Raw genomic sequence first — 16,358 nt, 5'->3', positions numbered from 1 at the left:
CAGTTAGGATTAGAGCGTGTCAGTTGATACAAGCAAAGAATCTGTTTCGAAGAAAAAAAAGTCCAGATGCCACATCATAAGTTTTGGTAGCGCCCTTATGATGATATAAAAATGATGTGAATCCCTCTCTTCTTTGCATTCGTGATCCGCAGCCATTGTTTGTAACTCACAGGTGCCCGGAATATACTTAATAATATTATTAAACGCTGTTCATTGACATATTTTGCGAGTTGACTAGACACCAATATGATAGTTGCAGTGGCGGGCTGTGGATGCCACTCATAGGCCTTCAGTAGTGCTACGTCTAAATGCTGAAACGAAACACACCTGGAAGCAGCACAACAAGGGAGAAGCAATGAAAGGAAAGTGAAAGACAATTTGGGATTATTTAATGAAAATCACGGGCAACATATAATTAAAATTAGTCTGTGATTCTGATATTTTAGGCCAGCAGAGAAGGCCTTGCAGGCCCTGACTGCCCACCACTATTATACACTTTTGTGGTATTATCAATATTACAAAATAACAATTTCTCAACAATGTTGAGAATTTTTTGTTAATTTTGTGATAATGTTAAATGTTATAAAGTAAAATTAAAGACATGCCCACCACTCTACACTGTGTGATGCTGACAGTTTGAAGGACGTCAGGAAAGGGTTAACCTCGAAGTCGAGGTATCCTCCTCCTCGGTCTGGTGTCGTCTCTCTCCCTGCCCCCTTTCTACCGTTTATTTGAAAGCAAAAGCAGATCTTTTTTTGTCGTTTTATCACTAAAATATACTTCCGTATACTTGTTTTCGCATCACGTTCGTTCGACAACCACATGCGGATAATGTGGCGGAGATGAGTACTGTGTGACGGGGGTGAGTTTCAAAACAAAACAAGAAAAAAACACTTTCTTTACTCGGCCGATGCTCACACAAAGACAATCGCTTTATCTGTGTTTTTGTATAAAGTTTATCACTAGCGTGTGGTGTGTCGTTGCTCTGTCCGACGCAACATGGATGTTATTTTGCATTTGTCACTACGTGTGTTTAAACTTGAGTTCCAACGCCAAACGTAGCATTCACCAGCCGTCGCATGGGTTTAATTTTGGTGTGTAGAGGTTTTTATCTCGGGGACAAAACCTAACCTCGAACGTTCCATTCTACTTCCCTTCTGGATGTCTCTGTTGCGTTGCAATGAACACCCCGAGAAGAATTTTGAGGCACGTCTACGAAATCAGTTGATCTCATGGGGTGACTTTAGTTGTTCACGTCATAATTTTGACTCATGCCACACATTCTTGGGTGCTCTGCTGTGCGCGTGCGTCCCTCCGAGCTGTCCATGTCCTGGGCGGGGGCCTCTTATTTGGGTGGAGGGGACGAGGAGCTCAGATTAGAAATTGACTCCTTATTTTTTGTTTTTGTTGTGATTTTAAGACACATTTTCCACAGGATATGGCCCAGGATTCAATCCACAAAGTTTTATGTTAGTTAGTCCAATAACTCCCTAAAGTTGTGAAAATAACCCAAAATAAAAACAAATATGATTCAGGTAAAATAGCTGTGAACTGTAAAGCTCAAAAAATGTAAAGTAGCTAGATTTGTAATGTGTTCTTGAGCGCTTTGACAGGCGCTTGAAATAAAATGTATTATTATTATTATTATTATTATTATTATTATTATTATTATTATTATTGTTTGGTTCACAGTCTTGTTACCAAATGATCAAATAAAAACCAAAGATCATTTCAGTTGTCCATTGAAGTGAAAAAAAAAAACAACAAAGTGATACATTAGACATTTTAGATACTGCTATCTGAAAATGCTACCTTTTAAAAAAAGTGATGATGCTTTTAGCTTAGCAGTTTCGCATAAGCGTTTCACGTATCCAGAAATCTCCACAAAAACTGCAACGCGTATGTGAAATTAATCTCTGTTTTTCTTAAGCATAGTATAGAGCTGAGAACCCATTTTAGTGTTTATTATGTTTGTTAAAGTCATTATAAGTGCCTTGCACGCTGGGTCCGAGAGGACAGTAATTTCATCTGTGCTGTATGTCATGCATATTAGCATATTTGACAATAAAGCTTACTTTGACTTTGACTTTGAGAACGTCCGCCCAGTGTTTTGTCGGACGCCCATCTGACACTGGTGGCATACGAAGGCTATAAATCAGGGGTGTCCAACTCATTTTTTTGCTTCGGGCCACATTGTAGTTACAGTTTCCTCTCGAAGGCCGTTGTGAATTTGTGGAAACCATTAGAATGTTTCATATCCTCCACATATAACATACAGAACGCACAACAAATGAATGAATAACTAATTTTGTTATAGTGGTTTTCATACGACAATTTGAAATTTGAGTCCGGAATTTGTAGAAACCAAGAGAATGTTTAATCTCCTCCACGTATTACATACAGAACGCACAAACAATTACTGAATAAGTAGTTTTCAAATCTGAAATCAAGAATAATAACTGTTATTGTGGTTTACATGGCACCATTTGAAATTTTGATTCGGCCTTTAGCAAGCATCATGGCACTTGACATGCTTGATTTGCTTTTGCAGGACGATTAAAATGATGCGGAGGGCAAATTTGCCCCACCCCCCCACTGCCCTGACTTTGACATCTGTGATATAGACAATCGTATATTGGATGTTGTGGCATGTCCTTTGTCGGCACGACTGCCCATATTCAGTTTCTATCCTTACTCTGGAAAAATAAGTGACTTGACCGTAAATCTTTGACTATTCAAACACACCTTTTGCTTCGACGCATCAGTGGCGTTATGTCATTTTATTTTGAGGGTTTTTCCTGTGAAAACAAGGCTTCGCATTGCATTCAGTGCAAAACTATGAATGGGAGAAACTTGTTTCCTCATAGTTGCAAACACAAGTACATGACATTGATATGTTGACTAGTAAAACCCTCACCAGGTAGCTGTAAATATTTTTCACAGCTACATTAACCATGTGTGGTTTTTTTCTTGCAGTTTCTGACCTCACTGCACCTGATCAACAGATTGAATCCAAGTTACTCTTAAAATGCGTTCCACTGTGGACGGACATTCCAGTCCTCACAACAGAAGACATGTCAATGACAATAACAACAACAACAACAACAGCAGTAGCATCAATGAAAACAGTGGAAATTCTGGTTCCCAGTATGCGCTCTGCGCTCTGGGTGTCGGACTCGTGGCACTTGGCATTGTCATGATCGTCTGGAGCGTAGTGCCCGCAGGACCGAATGCAAATAACAACAATAATAGTTCAGGTGGTGGAGAAGTGGATTCATCTGGGAACAGGAAAAGTAAAGCTTCTTCTGTGGCTTTTGTCCTGGTGGCCTCGGGGGTGGTCATGTTGATGATGTCCTTGTGCCTGGGAATGAGGAACAAGCAGAGGGAGCAGCGCAGGCTCCAGGAGGCCCAGAATCACAGAGCAGTGACCGCCAGGGAGAATGGGGATGTAGAAATGTAAGTGAAATCACGTTTTTGTTCTCCTTTGTTTCAAGACATCTGAAGGCAGGATTGAAATGCAAGTGTAATACACTCGTGATGAAGTGGAGACCCTGAATGAAAATACAATTAATGCTTTTAATGTTTTTATCAGACCTCTTTTTTTCCCTTCAGATTCTTATTTGACAATATCATTCTCCTTTTTACACCCCGCAGTCATTATAGGTAATCAAAGACTTCTTTGGTTTTGACACAACATGTGTGAGTTCGATGATGGGTGTGGTGTGACTTACTTTCATGGTCCGCAATCAACCGCCTCCTCTGAATAGGATCATTCAAGACACGCTCCAGAATTTTCCTGGTGATTTTTTTTTGTGAGAAATTACCTTAGTTATAAAAAATAAAATATAATAATAATAATAATAATAACAATTATTATTATTATTATTATTATTATTATTATTATTATATACAATAAAAAAAAAACACTTACCTGTTTGAAAATCCCCCAAAATGTCCACCATCTTTATAATTATAATAAGGAATTGATTTGGTTTGCCCCCCCCCCCTCAAAAAAAAAAAAAAAATCCATATATCCATTTTCTGTACCACTTATTCGTCATTGGGGTCGCGAGGGGTGCCGGAGCCTATCCCAGCTGTCTTTGGGCACCAGGTGGGGGACAACCTGAATAAATAAATAAAACCCCACCTGTTTGAAAATCCCTCAAATTGTCCAGCATGTTTAAAACAAACAAAAAAATAAATACATACATACATAAACGCCCAAATAAATATATAAATAAACAAATACATTCATAAATAAATAAAGCAATAAATAAATAGATAAATAAATAAATCAGTCATATTTTCCTTTCAGATTTTCCCTCCACAGAGAATCATCTTCAGAGGTTTGATTCACATGTTGGTTTTGGCCAAGCTTTTACGCCGGATGCCCTTCCTGACACGACACTCTGTATTTATACAGGCTTGGAATACAATAAGACACTGGCTTGTGTCCCCTTGTGGTTACAGAACAAGCAACTCTGTGAATTTAATAAAGACAAAGATGCTCGATAAAAATGGTCTGGTACTTGCATGCAGCTCTTTGACGTTTGTAGGAATTTCTTCAGTCAGGGAGTTTCTGGTATGTCATGTCACGGCACATTAACGCAATAAAAGTTCAAAAAAAGACACAACACTGGTCATGTGATAACAGTTTTCATGATGACAACATTTTGGAAGTTTCAGGTCTTCTGTAACTCGTCCAATGTGGCTACCTCTAACTTTTATATGTAAAAAAAGAGTATGAAATGTGTGGTGTCATTCTTGATCCCCTTGGAGGTATTTTGACAAAAACAGGTCCCAGGCATGTCTAATTCATTCACTGACAACCTACTTCAAAGGAAGCCATTTTAGACGGAGGATTGTGCTGTGTGATATTGCGAGGCCTGAACATACCATAATAGAAGTTGCCTCTTTTTTTTCTTAACCATCCAAAAAGTTAGTTTGTAGCTTTTGTCATGCGTGACTACCTTGAGTAAATCATGGAGAGGACAAAAGCTCTTTGTGAAACGAAATGTCACGCATGACAATAACTCTGTCTCAACATTTTGCTACATAAACTGTAAAAGTAACAAAACAAAACTGCGTCAGGGCTTTTCATGACCAAATACTTTTTTTAGTTATTTTTTTGTGGAACATCCTAAATTATCAATAGGTCAATCTGTGTTGCGATGATGGCAATTTCTCTCACAAGAGTTTATTTATTATTTTTTTCTTGACATGTGTGCAGTGCTGAGCAAGACACCCAACGCTACGCCGTGCCCACCTATGAAGAGGCAGTAGGCAGTGGCCAGTACCCAGTCCGTCAAAGCCCCGTTCAGCCCAGCTCCTCCCAGCTCCCTTCCTACGACGACTTGGTCCAAGTCGATGGGGTGCAGTATGAATCTGAGGGTCCAGAGGTCCGGGATCCTGGTTCTCAAGTCAGCCCTGGCTCCGGCACCACATCTCCAGCTGCTTCCGCCTCAAACCAGAGACCGAATAAAAGTGGTCGCAGGCTCCTTCCCCTCAAGATCCGTAGGATCAAATCAGAGAAGGTGCCTAATCCTCAACTGGCTGCTGGTATTAGTATAGAACCTCTTACCCCCCCACCACAGTATGAGGACAAGGTGCCCCCCATTTGATGATAACTTTCAAACCTACCCAGAATATACAATCTTCCATCAATTGGGAACACGTCAAGACCAGACTAGGTGGCACCAAATCGTCTTTTATCATGTCTAAGTCGCTTTATTTGATGGACCATCTCATAAGACTTCACCAGGGATATATATATATATTTTGTGTGAGGACCAGGAGCAACTATCGCATACTCCAGCCACCAGACTTTGTGACATTTTTCTCTGCAGGCTACCACAACTGTTCCAACTCACCACACCGGGAGTGGCGTGCGATATCATTGCTTTAGGAGCTTCGTAACAAAGACGAGACATCTCGGACAACTGTTGGCTTCTGTTCAAGCAGCACATCTTTTTTTACTACCTAACACCAACATATCTTTGGTTTTCTGAACCCTGCAATGGAATTCAGTGGGAAAATGTTCCGCCATTAGCGACAGGATTAAAGTGGAACTCTGTTTTTCAGACAGAGCAGCGGTGTAATCAACTTTTGACAAAACGCCTTGTATTTCCACATTACACTACGCCACATTTGTCAAAGACAAGGCCCGGGGAGGCCAAATCTGGCCCGCCGCATCATTTTATTGGGCACGCGAAAACAAAACATACTTGTGAAATTCCATGTTGCTTGCTAAAGTCCGAACCAAAATTTCAAATTGTCCTATGTAAACCACAATAAGTCATTATTTTTTACTTTAAATTTGAAAACTAGTTATTCATTAACTCATTCACTGCCAGACGACGTGCAAAAATGCGTCCACTCCAGTGCCAGGGTTTTTGTCATTTTCACTCAAATTGCAGGACCCACAAAATATTGCGTTTTAGGACTATATAAACATTCAATGAAGCGTAAGAAACGTTCGACTCTCTTCTTTAATCAGAAAAAAAGAGTGCACCCGTCCACCCCTGCAACAAAAATCAAAACACGACCAAATTTGGGAATGGCGCTGCACGTCATGCTTTTCAATTCCCGAATAAATTCGAGGATGGCATTGAATGAATTAATTTGATGTGAGCTCCATATGTAATGTGGAGAGGATAAAACATTCCCAAAATTCGTAACGGCCACCCAGAGGAAACCGTAACTACAATGTGGCCCGCAGCAAGAAAATAAGTTTGACACCCTCGCACAACACCAAACTGACAAATGTTACGATTAACGATTGAGGGTAGATTCTCTCTACTATCATTGAATGGATGATGAGGAGATATATTGGGTTTTTTTTTACCACATTTTGAGATATTTGTTAACACAGAACCCTTTTTTCTCTTGACACTTGACATTAGACTTGTTACACTGTGCTTTTGTTTGAATTTATAGATCTTATTTCCCATCCAACGACAAATACAACTTGTTGACAGTTTTGTTGCATTTTGATCATATTTATACATTTTGTAATGAATTAATTAAACGGTTTTGGAATATGTTCTTTCAACGGATGGTGGGCGTGGTTCAAAAGAAATGGTTATCTTTTAGTTAATAAGGCATTCTCTTTAAATTATGCCCATCGTTTTCACCCTGTTTAATTTTGCCTGCTTCAATGTGTACTACAACCAAATTGACTTTTTTTGTTGCCCGTTCAGTGTCAGTTGTTCTCCTCCAAGGGAAAGAACAATCGAAGACATTAGTGGCCTGCCTTCACGCAGTCGTCACGGGAAAATCAGTCACTTTCCAAAACCCGCGACATAGACTCTTCTCCACTGCTACCCTTTTTATTTTCCGTGTTGTCTTATTCAAGATGACCAACAAGAGTCTCTTTGAGTGTGCAGCTGCACTGTTCGAACAGCAAGACTTGCTCATCAACCCACAGCTTGACTCAGGGCCCTGTTTTCACCTCCGACCAGGCTGGCAATGAGCCACGCAGCAGAAGGCTCTTTATTCACTGGGGCAAATGTTCCCATTAGCGTGCAGTGTTTTATCAATAGCTGCCGAATGTCAGATGAGAAGAAGACACGGGAAGAAACAGATCGAACTTTGCGAGCGTTCTTTTGCCCTGTGTGTGACTGGAATCTAGTCGGGGAGAAAAACATAATTAATGATACACTGTGAGCATTTGTACGAAACAAGTAATTTTATCCCTAACCTCACCTGGAATAACCTTTTCGCATTGTATTGACAGATTCTCCTCACAGATTACCTCATTTGTCTACAAGAGTTTATCTTCCAAGGATAAAAGATTTTAATGATGGCGATGTTTATGTAAATTGCTCTCTGTGGTGAATGCCAATTACAGAAAACATTGAAGATCACAATTATGGTGTTTTGTGTATTTTTAAGGACTTTTTTTGGTGAGTATTATGAAGATATTTGAACTGAAAGCAATTTATTTTGAGAGTATCATATCGGAATAAAAACATTTCTGTGAACCATATTCTCCCTTTTTTTTCTTTGAAAAAACAATGATGTTGTATATACACTAGCATTTAAACCTGTTAGCCAACGGCAACCAAAATACGTATTTCCTCAAATGAGATGTTGATTTTATTTGGTAGAATAAAACTAAGACCATTGTTCTCGTGACAGATATGACCACAAAATAGCCAATGTAAAGACAGCAATCCAAAATGTCCCCGTTTTATGAGACACATTTTAATTTGTATTAGACCATTTTTGGTTTGCCCTTTGAACAGCTGCGTCAGTATTTGCTCTTAACCTGTAGACACAAACAAAAACATTGTTTAACATACATACAGCATCTTGTTTTTGCAAAGCCAAGATGTTTTATCGACCCCAGGGATCTCCTGCTGTTCTGATGAATAGTTGTTGCTTACTATGTCAATCCAGTCCAGATAGGAGCTGACTCGAGTAAATACTGTTGACTTCTGGAAGACGTTGCGGCTCTGCCCTGAACCAAAGCTCACCACGCCGTGCATGGTCCAGGATCTATCGGGAGTCTGGCAGTTCAAAGAACCCCCAGAGTCTCCCTGTCATGTAATGCACAAATGAATCTGAAATGTGGTTTACTATCTTCTCATGTCTTGATTTGCAGTGTCCCGTTTAGCCTCACATTACAGCCGGCAGTGATGCCATCTCCGCCAGTGCAAACCATCTTGTCGAGGTGTGAGCAGGTGTTATGGTCGACCACCGGCAGGAGAGCCTGCTGCAGAATGTGAGCTCGAGCACCGTCAGCTGACGGCTACAACACACACAAGATAAATAAGACTAGCGGCTATAGAATTGGGGTTTTACCTTTCCCGTATGATGAAAATCCTTCCAATTCATCGAACAATAAAGTAAAACTCAAGCAAAACGAATCACAAGCACTGCTTGCCCAAATTTTTACATGTATATATTAATAGCTTAATACGTAACTTTATATTTCATAATAAATTGCTTAAAATATTACTTTTAAAACGACAAAGTAAACGGCTTTCAATTGCCCCAAATACAGCAGACTGAATAACTTCGGCTAACAACCAAATTAGCTAGCTAGCATCCCCTGGTGGTCTTCTATCCAAGTACAAAACCTGTCTGGGTGTTCTTTTGTATGTTCATGTGTGCACCGCATACTACTCCCCAATACAGACTACAATAATTGCTTTATTAGACACTGACAACCGTGAATTAAGTTAGAGCAAAAAAACATTAACACAAACATTACACAATCTCAAACGAGGGCGCGCAAAATACCATGAGGACCGAAAATGGCCTCCCGCAGTGAATTTGAAATTTCTGAACTAAGCCACTCATGACCCTTTCACAGTCGATTAGCGCCCTCTCTTGATGAAAAGTTTATCCTGCAGTCTTTCAGGTGTCACTACCTTCTAGATTTGGTATGTTTTTTACACTTCGTGATACATTTTTATCCACGTTTGGTACCAGTAGCAGCTGAGAAATGGAGTCTCGCAAACCCAGTTAGATATTATGTGCAAGTGAGATTTTAACTCTGGTCAACCTGGGTCCAATTATTGGATAATTCAAAGGATAATCAAATGGAAAATGTTTCATTAGTGACTCATTGGACACCCGACCCCAGCCAGTTATGTAGCATTCGGCGCCATGGGGTAGGACGGCATGAGGTGGTGGAAGGTAAGATGGCATGATGTTGTCAGACAAGACCACAGAGGAGGAAAGCTTGATCAGCGCAATGTCATTGCTGCAAAAGAGAAATGTAGCAGGACACGGCATGTAAACAGTACAATGTCCTGACACCTCAACATAAGCTCCCTTTTATGAGTTCCCACTGTGTGTGGACGGCTGTCACATTGATGCTGTTACCGGCTGAGCAGGATGTTGTTACACTCATGGTTGATGATCCGGCCGGGCCATCTTTTGAGCTGCCAAGTTTTCCTCACTCGCCTTTAAGATGTCCTTACACACTTCCACTCTATAGTTGTGACGGCCACTGTGGGATTGTTGACATTATTGTGTTAAGTGGTTGAACGGGTGTCTCGGCCTTTTCTGTCCATGCAATTCGTATTCAAGACGATTGCGGGCCGCTTGCTATTGCAGTACAGTTTTTCTCAATCACTTTGTGATATTTGTCATATCAGAATTGAACATTTGTAAATCACTAAGTCCCAAATGATTCTGCATATATGGCAAAATAATATGGTGCCACTGCTAAAGTCATTTTCTTTCTCAAAATTCTCCAATCCCTCAAATGTACATGTACATTTGTCGGGCTGGACTTGTCTCTAGCATCAGAAGGACAAAAATTAGTGTTATTTTATTTGGATAAGGCAGTCAAATTGTTCTGCCCCCAGTAATTGCATTACAATGCAGCATGGTGGTCCCTAGTGGTGGAAATAGTTAAAACCACTGAAAAAGTTGTGGAGTAGCCATTTTGAAATACAACAGTGGAGGGGTGTTATCACATCCACATCAATCCTCTTTCTTTTGACTTGTTCAGGCACAATCTGTAAGTATATTTACACCATTATATATTTTACTGTTTGTTGTGCAAGTTATTTATAAGCTTACATCAATATTTCATCAGTTAAGCATTTGACATGCTTACCATAGAATTGTTGAATGAGCTAGAGAATAGGCCTGTTACGTTAATGTAATTTTAAATGGAGATGTCCGGAGACGTCGGTTATCCTTTAAGATCGCTGTCTACACACCAACTATTGGTTAGGGCAGAATACAAATAGTTTCATTATGTCAGTGTAAACTTGTCTGCTGATGAAAGTGTAAATTTTTCCTTTACTTTATGCAGTGAGCAGCAGTGAGGACCCACTTTCAAAATCTCCCCCCACCCCCACAAGACTCCAGCGTCCACTGCTGTCTGATTGAAGAGAAAACTGGATTACAGGAAGCCAGGTAGCAGTACATTTTTTTGGGGTGGTGGGGGGTGTGTCCACGGACGGTTGCATATGGTTGTAGTTGGCGCAAAACTACTATGAATAGCAACGAAAAGACAAATTAATCCCCAAAAGTGGGACCTCACCTGCCACGGCCAACTGTGAGGCTTGACGTCCACTCCTACGACCACTCGAGTCAGCACAGGAGGGTCGGCGGGAAGGCCACATCCGCGGACTAAAAATATGTCAGCAACACCATTTAACGTTCCTTTTCGGCACTACTTTGTGCAACATGTCACTATCATGTTGCTTTAAACATTAGACGACCGCTCTCAGTAGCAATCAATATTCAACAAAGATATTCTTACTGGCGCATACGACCAGAGTGAGAATGAACAGCTCCCTCATGACTACCTTGTGTCCAAGCGGCTGTTCTTACAAAAAAAAATCCTTATCATACTTAAACACAGAAATCCAAAAAAGGGTTAAACAGGGAGGACTTGACTTGGTTTGAGGCAGCATTTTCTCATCACCGCTTCTCTTTGAGAACATTGGATTACTTTGGTTTTGTTCACTACATGGGTGCTCATGAATGAAAACACTCAAAACAATAAATGGTATGGATACATGGTATGATACCGGTATGTTTTCATGAATTGGTAAAAATGTAAATCATACAGTAATTCAAAAATCAGAAGTGATTGCTATAGATTAAACACAATGCCTACATTTCTAGAAGGCCAATTTCTCCACAATAAATTGTTAAAGTTTTCCATACTCAAATTTATTGAGATGTACCTGTACTGTTGTTTGAAAGGACATCTCGCCTTTTCTCTTTGTGTACACACACATTATTTATCCCTCTTTTTCCCTCATTTTTTTACGTTTCCCATTTTCTTTAAACTACTGGTGTTGAACACACCAAATATGTGATGATTAAGAAAAATGCTCATTCAGATGTATACCATGTATTCTAATGTACCGTGTCTTCCTGGTTTAGACATCTGTGAGGTTCACATTGAGGTTCGCTTTGGCTGATAAACTCTCAATGTTGATATGGTAGCTAAGCTTTAGCTAATGTTTATTTTTGCATTTTTTTCATCAAGTCAATATTTGGTCAAACCAGAAAATACCTTGAAAAGACCTCAAAATATTACGCTGCATCGGGCCCTTCACTTAGATTACAGTGTGCCACTAGATGGCGACAAATGATTGATTTTACTAGTTCTGACACAGGCATTTCTTTTGAATTATAAAAATGGTAGATTTTACTCAGTGCTTGACATGACAATACTGCATGTCGAAAAAATTGAAATGAAACACATTTTTGTGATTTTTTTTTTTTTTAAAGAAAAAAAATAGAACGTTGGGAATTTATGGCCAATTTTGAGGCTCATTGACGACTTTGACCTTGACCAAAATGGCCGATACAAGTCTAAAACAGCAGGAATTTTTCCGCCTTGGTTATGTGGTTTTGAGACATTGTTCATGTTTTTCATGTGGCTGAGTAAAGAACAGCCTTTGTATGAATGAATACCAAACAATATTAATACATTAAAAAATAATATTGTGTCAGTTTGGTGGTTCCACTATTGCAATGCACCTTAAGTGTGCTGGGGAAACCAATCAACATGGCTTTAATAGCATATAGTCATCATCCCTGAGTGAGTGAGTATGTGCGTGCGTGTGTGTGTTCGCGCGTGCGCGTGCGTGGGGGGGTATATCAAGGCACAAAGTAGCCTTTATGCAGTGTGCTGAGCTCCAAGGCAGAAACATTGTTAAGCATTATAACATTGTGTAACCAAAACCACATGTTCCAAAGTGGTGGACAAACACAGAGTGACTGCTACTCAACGTCAAGAGCCGACAATCAATTGTGAGGAGGGAAGTCTACGAATGAAGACATTTGAGGGACAACGGCCTTTCCTGGTATGGTTAACTTGAAAAAAGAATTCAAATAAATGCACATGAACTTTCCATTAACTGATGTCATTGTCATGCTGGGTTCTGAATCAATAATGGATCAATCATGATATACACTTTCTTGAACAACTGCATCAAGGCATTAATGTCGACTGAAACAACCAGTGTCCTCATGTGAGGTCTATGTGTGTCGTTCATGTCATTCTTAGTGTCTTAACATCATTTGAAATTTTGAAGATTCCCTCACCTTCACCTTTCCAATGACCTCACAGTGCTTTTCCATCCAGTATAAACACCAGAAGATCCTAATAGTCTTTTGCCTTACTTCCTGGATTCTCAAAAGTGCCCGAACCACCTCTGCCTCCACCTCTATATGATACGATATGCCAATCCCAATTTAATTTATAGAATATTTTGTAGGTAACTATATACGACAGCAGGGGAGATAACATCTCCCGGCTCCTGTGAAGGACAGGAACTCTGTAGTATGTACTTAATAAAATGAACTGCTCAGAAAGACCTGGGCCAACGTTTTGGCAGAGGAGCACGTCGGTGAGATGGATAGAGAGTAGGGAGGGGGACCCAGTCTTCTGGGGTCTGGGGTGGAAGGTAATTGAGGCCATGTGAGTCCGCACCCGCCCACATCCACTGGACTAGATTAGAGAAGAAACAGAACCCTCTTGGTCCAAGATCGCTTTCAATTAGATGCGCCCAGAGCAGAGGTACAGGGCCTGCATCGTGGCTGGGACTGGGATAGCCTAAAATGTGAAGGTTTTATTTAATTTTATTTTATTTTATTACCGCATCATCAAGACCTGTTACAAAAGTAGCTTGGTAGTCAGTTTGAACTTGAAAATCTCTTATGTACGTGGATGGTTTGGTGGCCGCACGACATACGCAGCCCGCATAGATATGAATAGGGCATTGCTTTCACTGGATACAATACAGGGGAGAACATGCAAACTCCACACAAGGACATCCCTGCACCTGTGATCTCTGAACTGTGAGGCAGATGGACAAACTAGTAGACCTCTGTGCCTCCACCACGTTCATGTATTTGTTATTTTGATGCTACTTTCCCCTGTTACGTGTCAGATATCAGAATCGGAAAACCTTTATTCATCCAACAATGGGGAAATTTGCAGTCCACAGCAGCAATTTGAAAGGGGGATGGTGTGAAAAGATAAAAAACAATATTACTATATATAATAATACTGAGGGGTTAAATTTTTTTTTTGAAAGAGTCCCAAGAAGGTAATAGGGGTATTTTTTTACAGATGCAAAAGTGGTGCCAGTGTCAATGTTTGCGTGCGACAACTGCCCCAATAGCTCAGATGTAACTCGTTTGGGGCTAGTATAAATGTTTAGTCACTCATTTCACTCGAGTATGTGATGGCCTTCGGGCTCGCTGCCCAGTTCACACACTGAGCTCATCACGCTCTCTCAGTCATGTATCACTCGACATTTTTTTTAATTGCTTGCACAATGGTAAAATGCTTTGTTTCTCTCATTCAAGGGAAATGTGCTTTTGAATTGCTTGTATACAAATATTATAGCTGGGTCTCTGGAGTTTCCGCTCACCCACCCATGTATGAAATTAAACAACCAGATAAAACTTTTGTTATTTTACAATGTCTGAAAATAACTGAATGAGCAATTCTGGATTTTGCTGGATTGGGATATGACAGAGGTGGTCATTTTCATTCACCAAGCCTGGGTTTTTCTTACTACTTCCCAAATACGCCTGGGATAGTAACCAGTATGCCACAATAGAGAGGATAACTGGTTTGGATAATTAATATTTGTTTACTGCATTTTATATTGCCAACACATTTTCAAAAACGAAGCTACACATTCGACCGAATACTCGCTGCGCACTCTTTGATAATATGGTCGCCACTGCCACCTGCTGTAGTGGAAGTGCAATTGCACTTTATTCTTGGACAAAAAAAATGTTCCCCAGAGTCACACTCCTCTCCTCTCTCGTGGGGGGCGCCCCATTATTTGAGAAGGACCTGGGTAATGGATAAAAATCAATAATGGAGGTTTGCTTGAATTACGTTCACTTTTAGATCTTGGGTGACGTCATGCCGAACCTGCTGGTTGCATTCACCTGCTTCAATGCAGTTTGTCACAAATTCCCCCAATGACTTATGTGCTATTGCTAGACAAATTGTGCATGGACCTTTTGTACTTTAATTCACATTGCGATAAACGAGTAGAAAAGATGAGTGGAACCACAATGTATCAGTACCATTGCCCCCAGGTCCCTAATTTGGCAGTGGTGGGCCGTCAGTGCCTGCAACGCCTTCAGTGCTGACCTAAAAATATCTGTATCACAGACTAATGTGAATTGTATTTTTTTTACCATGAATTCTTATTAAATAATTTCAAATTGTCTTTCAGCTTCCTTTCATTGTTTTACCCTTGTTGTGCTGCTTCCAGATGTGTGTTTTCATATTCAAGCATTTAACCAATCACATTTCATTCATCATTTGTTACCAGGGTCAGAAATATACCTGGATGCCTTCAAAATCAGTTCTGCGGGCCCTGTCACATCAAATGTGTCGATAAAACTGTTGCTCTAACCAATCAGATTTTGAGTTGGCAAACCAATACCTGCTCAAAAGCAATGGCGAGGTCAGACTTTTCGCAAATTATGATTGGACAGTCACATGATTGGCTAGTCACGAGCCAATCATAGTATCACTAGCCGCTGGTGATAGGAGCATACTGGCCACAGCTAGCATACTGTATCGGTAGCGAGCTGCATAAGCAAATATATTTGTGTTGATTTAATAGTGGTTATGTCAACCCACAATGGTTAAAAAAGGAGAATAAATGGATTTTGTTGCAGATATACTGTTACAGCTGTTTTCAAGACGGACTTTTCATGAATAGATGGACATTTCATTCAGGTTGGAAAGCTCTAAAGATAGCAAAAATAGCTAATAATATTGCAACTTTATGACGTTATCATGAATCCACACGTTCATAGTAAAAAGATCGAACAGTTTAATGACAGAATTTCTTACGTTTCTTCAAGTCACAATTTATTTCCTGGCCAACAGCATCCTTTAGTGGAAATGTCGCGATCTCACACCACATTGGCAGCTGATTGATTCAGACGTAGCGCTACTGAAGGCCTAGGGGTGACTTGTACGGCCCGCCACTGAAACCATCTGTATAATGTGAATCTGTATAATGTTATGTTATTATACATCTGTATAATGTGAATGACTTGTCAAAAACAATAAAATGTAATCACTAAGTATTAAATCTGGGAGTCAGAAACGTGCGACTATTGTCTTCTCAAAATGCAGTTGCTGCTGACAACACTGTCATACAGTACTTTGAACAGTGAAGGAAATGGTTCTGAATACGGCAATTGCAAAATTGTGCAGAAGCATGATCCATATAGCTCAGTAAAAACATATTGTGGCTATTCTGCATCCTCCCAACCAAGTAAATCATACAGAATAAGTAGGAGTTTATGGTCAGCTGCCAAAGTATATTTTCACTCCTCTCACACCCAAGCTTCATCATGTGATTGCAACATTTTTTATATTAAAG

General features: G+C 40.1%; 1 protein-coding gene and 1 pseudogene across 1 annotated transcript; one reads left to right on the top strand and one right to left on the bottom strand.

The window, feature by feature from the left end:
- The first annotated feature begins 712 nt into the window (after window positions 1–712).
- tmem51a (transmembrane protein 51a) lies at window positions 713–6,426 on the top strand. The gene is made up of 3 exons (XM_089009816.1): window positions 713–862; window positions 2,977–3,456; window positions 5,231–6,426. Exons 2-3 carry the CDS (start codon window positions 3,029–3,031, stop codon window positions 5,619–5,621), a joined length of 819 nt encoding a protein of 272 aa, XP_088865942.1. The 5' UTR covers window positions 713–862; window positions 2,977–3,028; the 3' UTR covers window positions 5,622–6,426.
- A 1,825-nt stretch (window positions 6,427–8,251) lies between these two features.
- Window positions 8,252–13,315, bottom strand: LOC148903847 (chymotrypsin-like elastase family member 2A; annotated as a pseudogene).
- Window positions 13,316–16,358: the final 3,043 nt, after the last annotated feature.

Source organism: Hippocampus bargibanti, linkage group LG01 (genome assembly GCF_051943395.1).
Source record: "Hippocampus bargibanti isolate YZ-2025 linkage group LG01, ASM5194339v1, whole genome shotgun sequence".
NCBI classification, from domain to species: Eukaryota; Metazoa; Chordata; class Actinopteri; order Syngnathiformes; family Syngnathidae; genus Hippocampus; species Hippocampus bargibanti.
The sequence above is the reverse complement of the archived record's forward strand: the minus strand, read 5'-3'. Positions and strand labels throughout refer to the sequence as shown.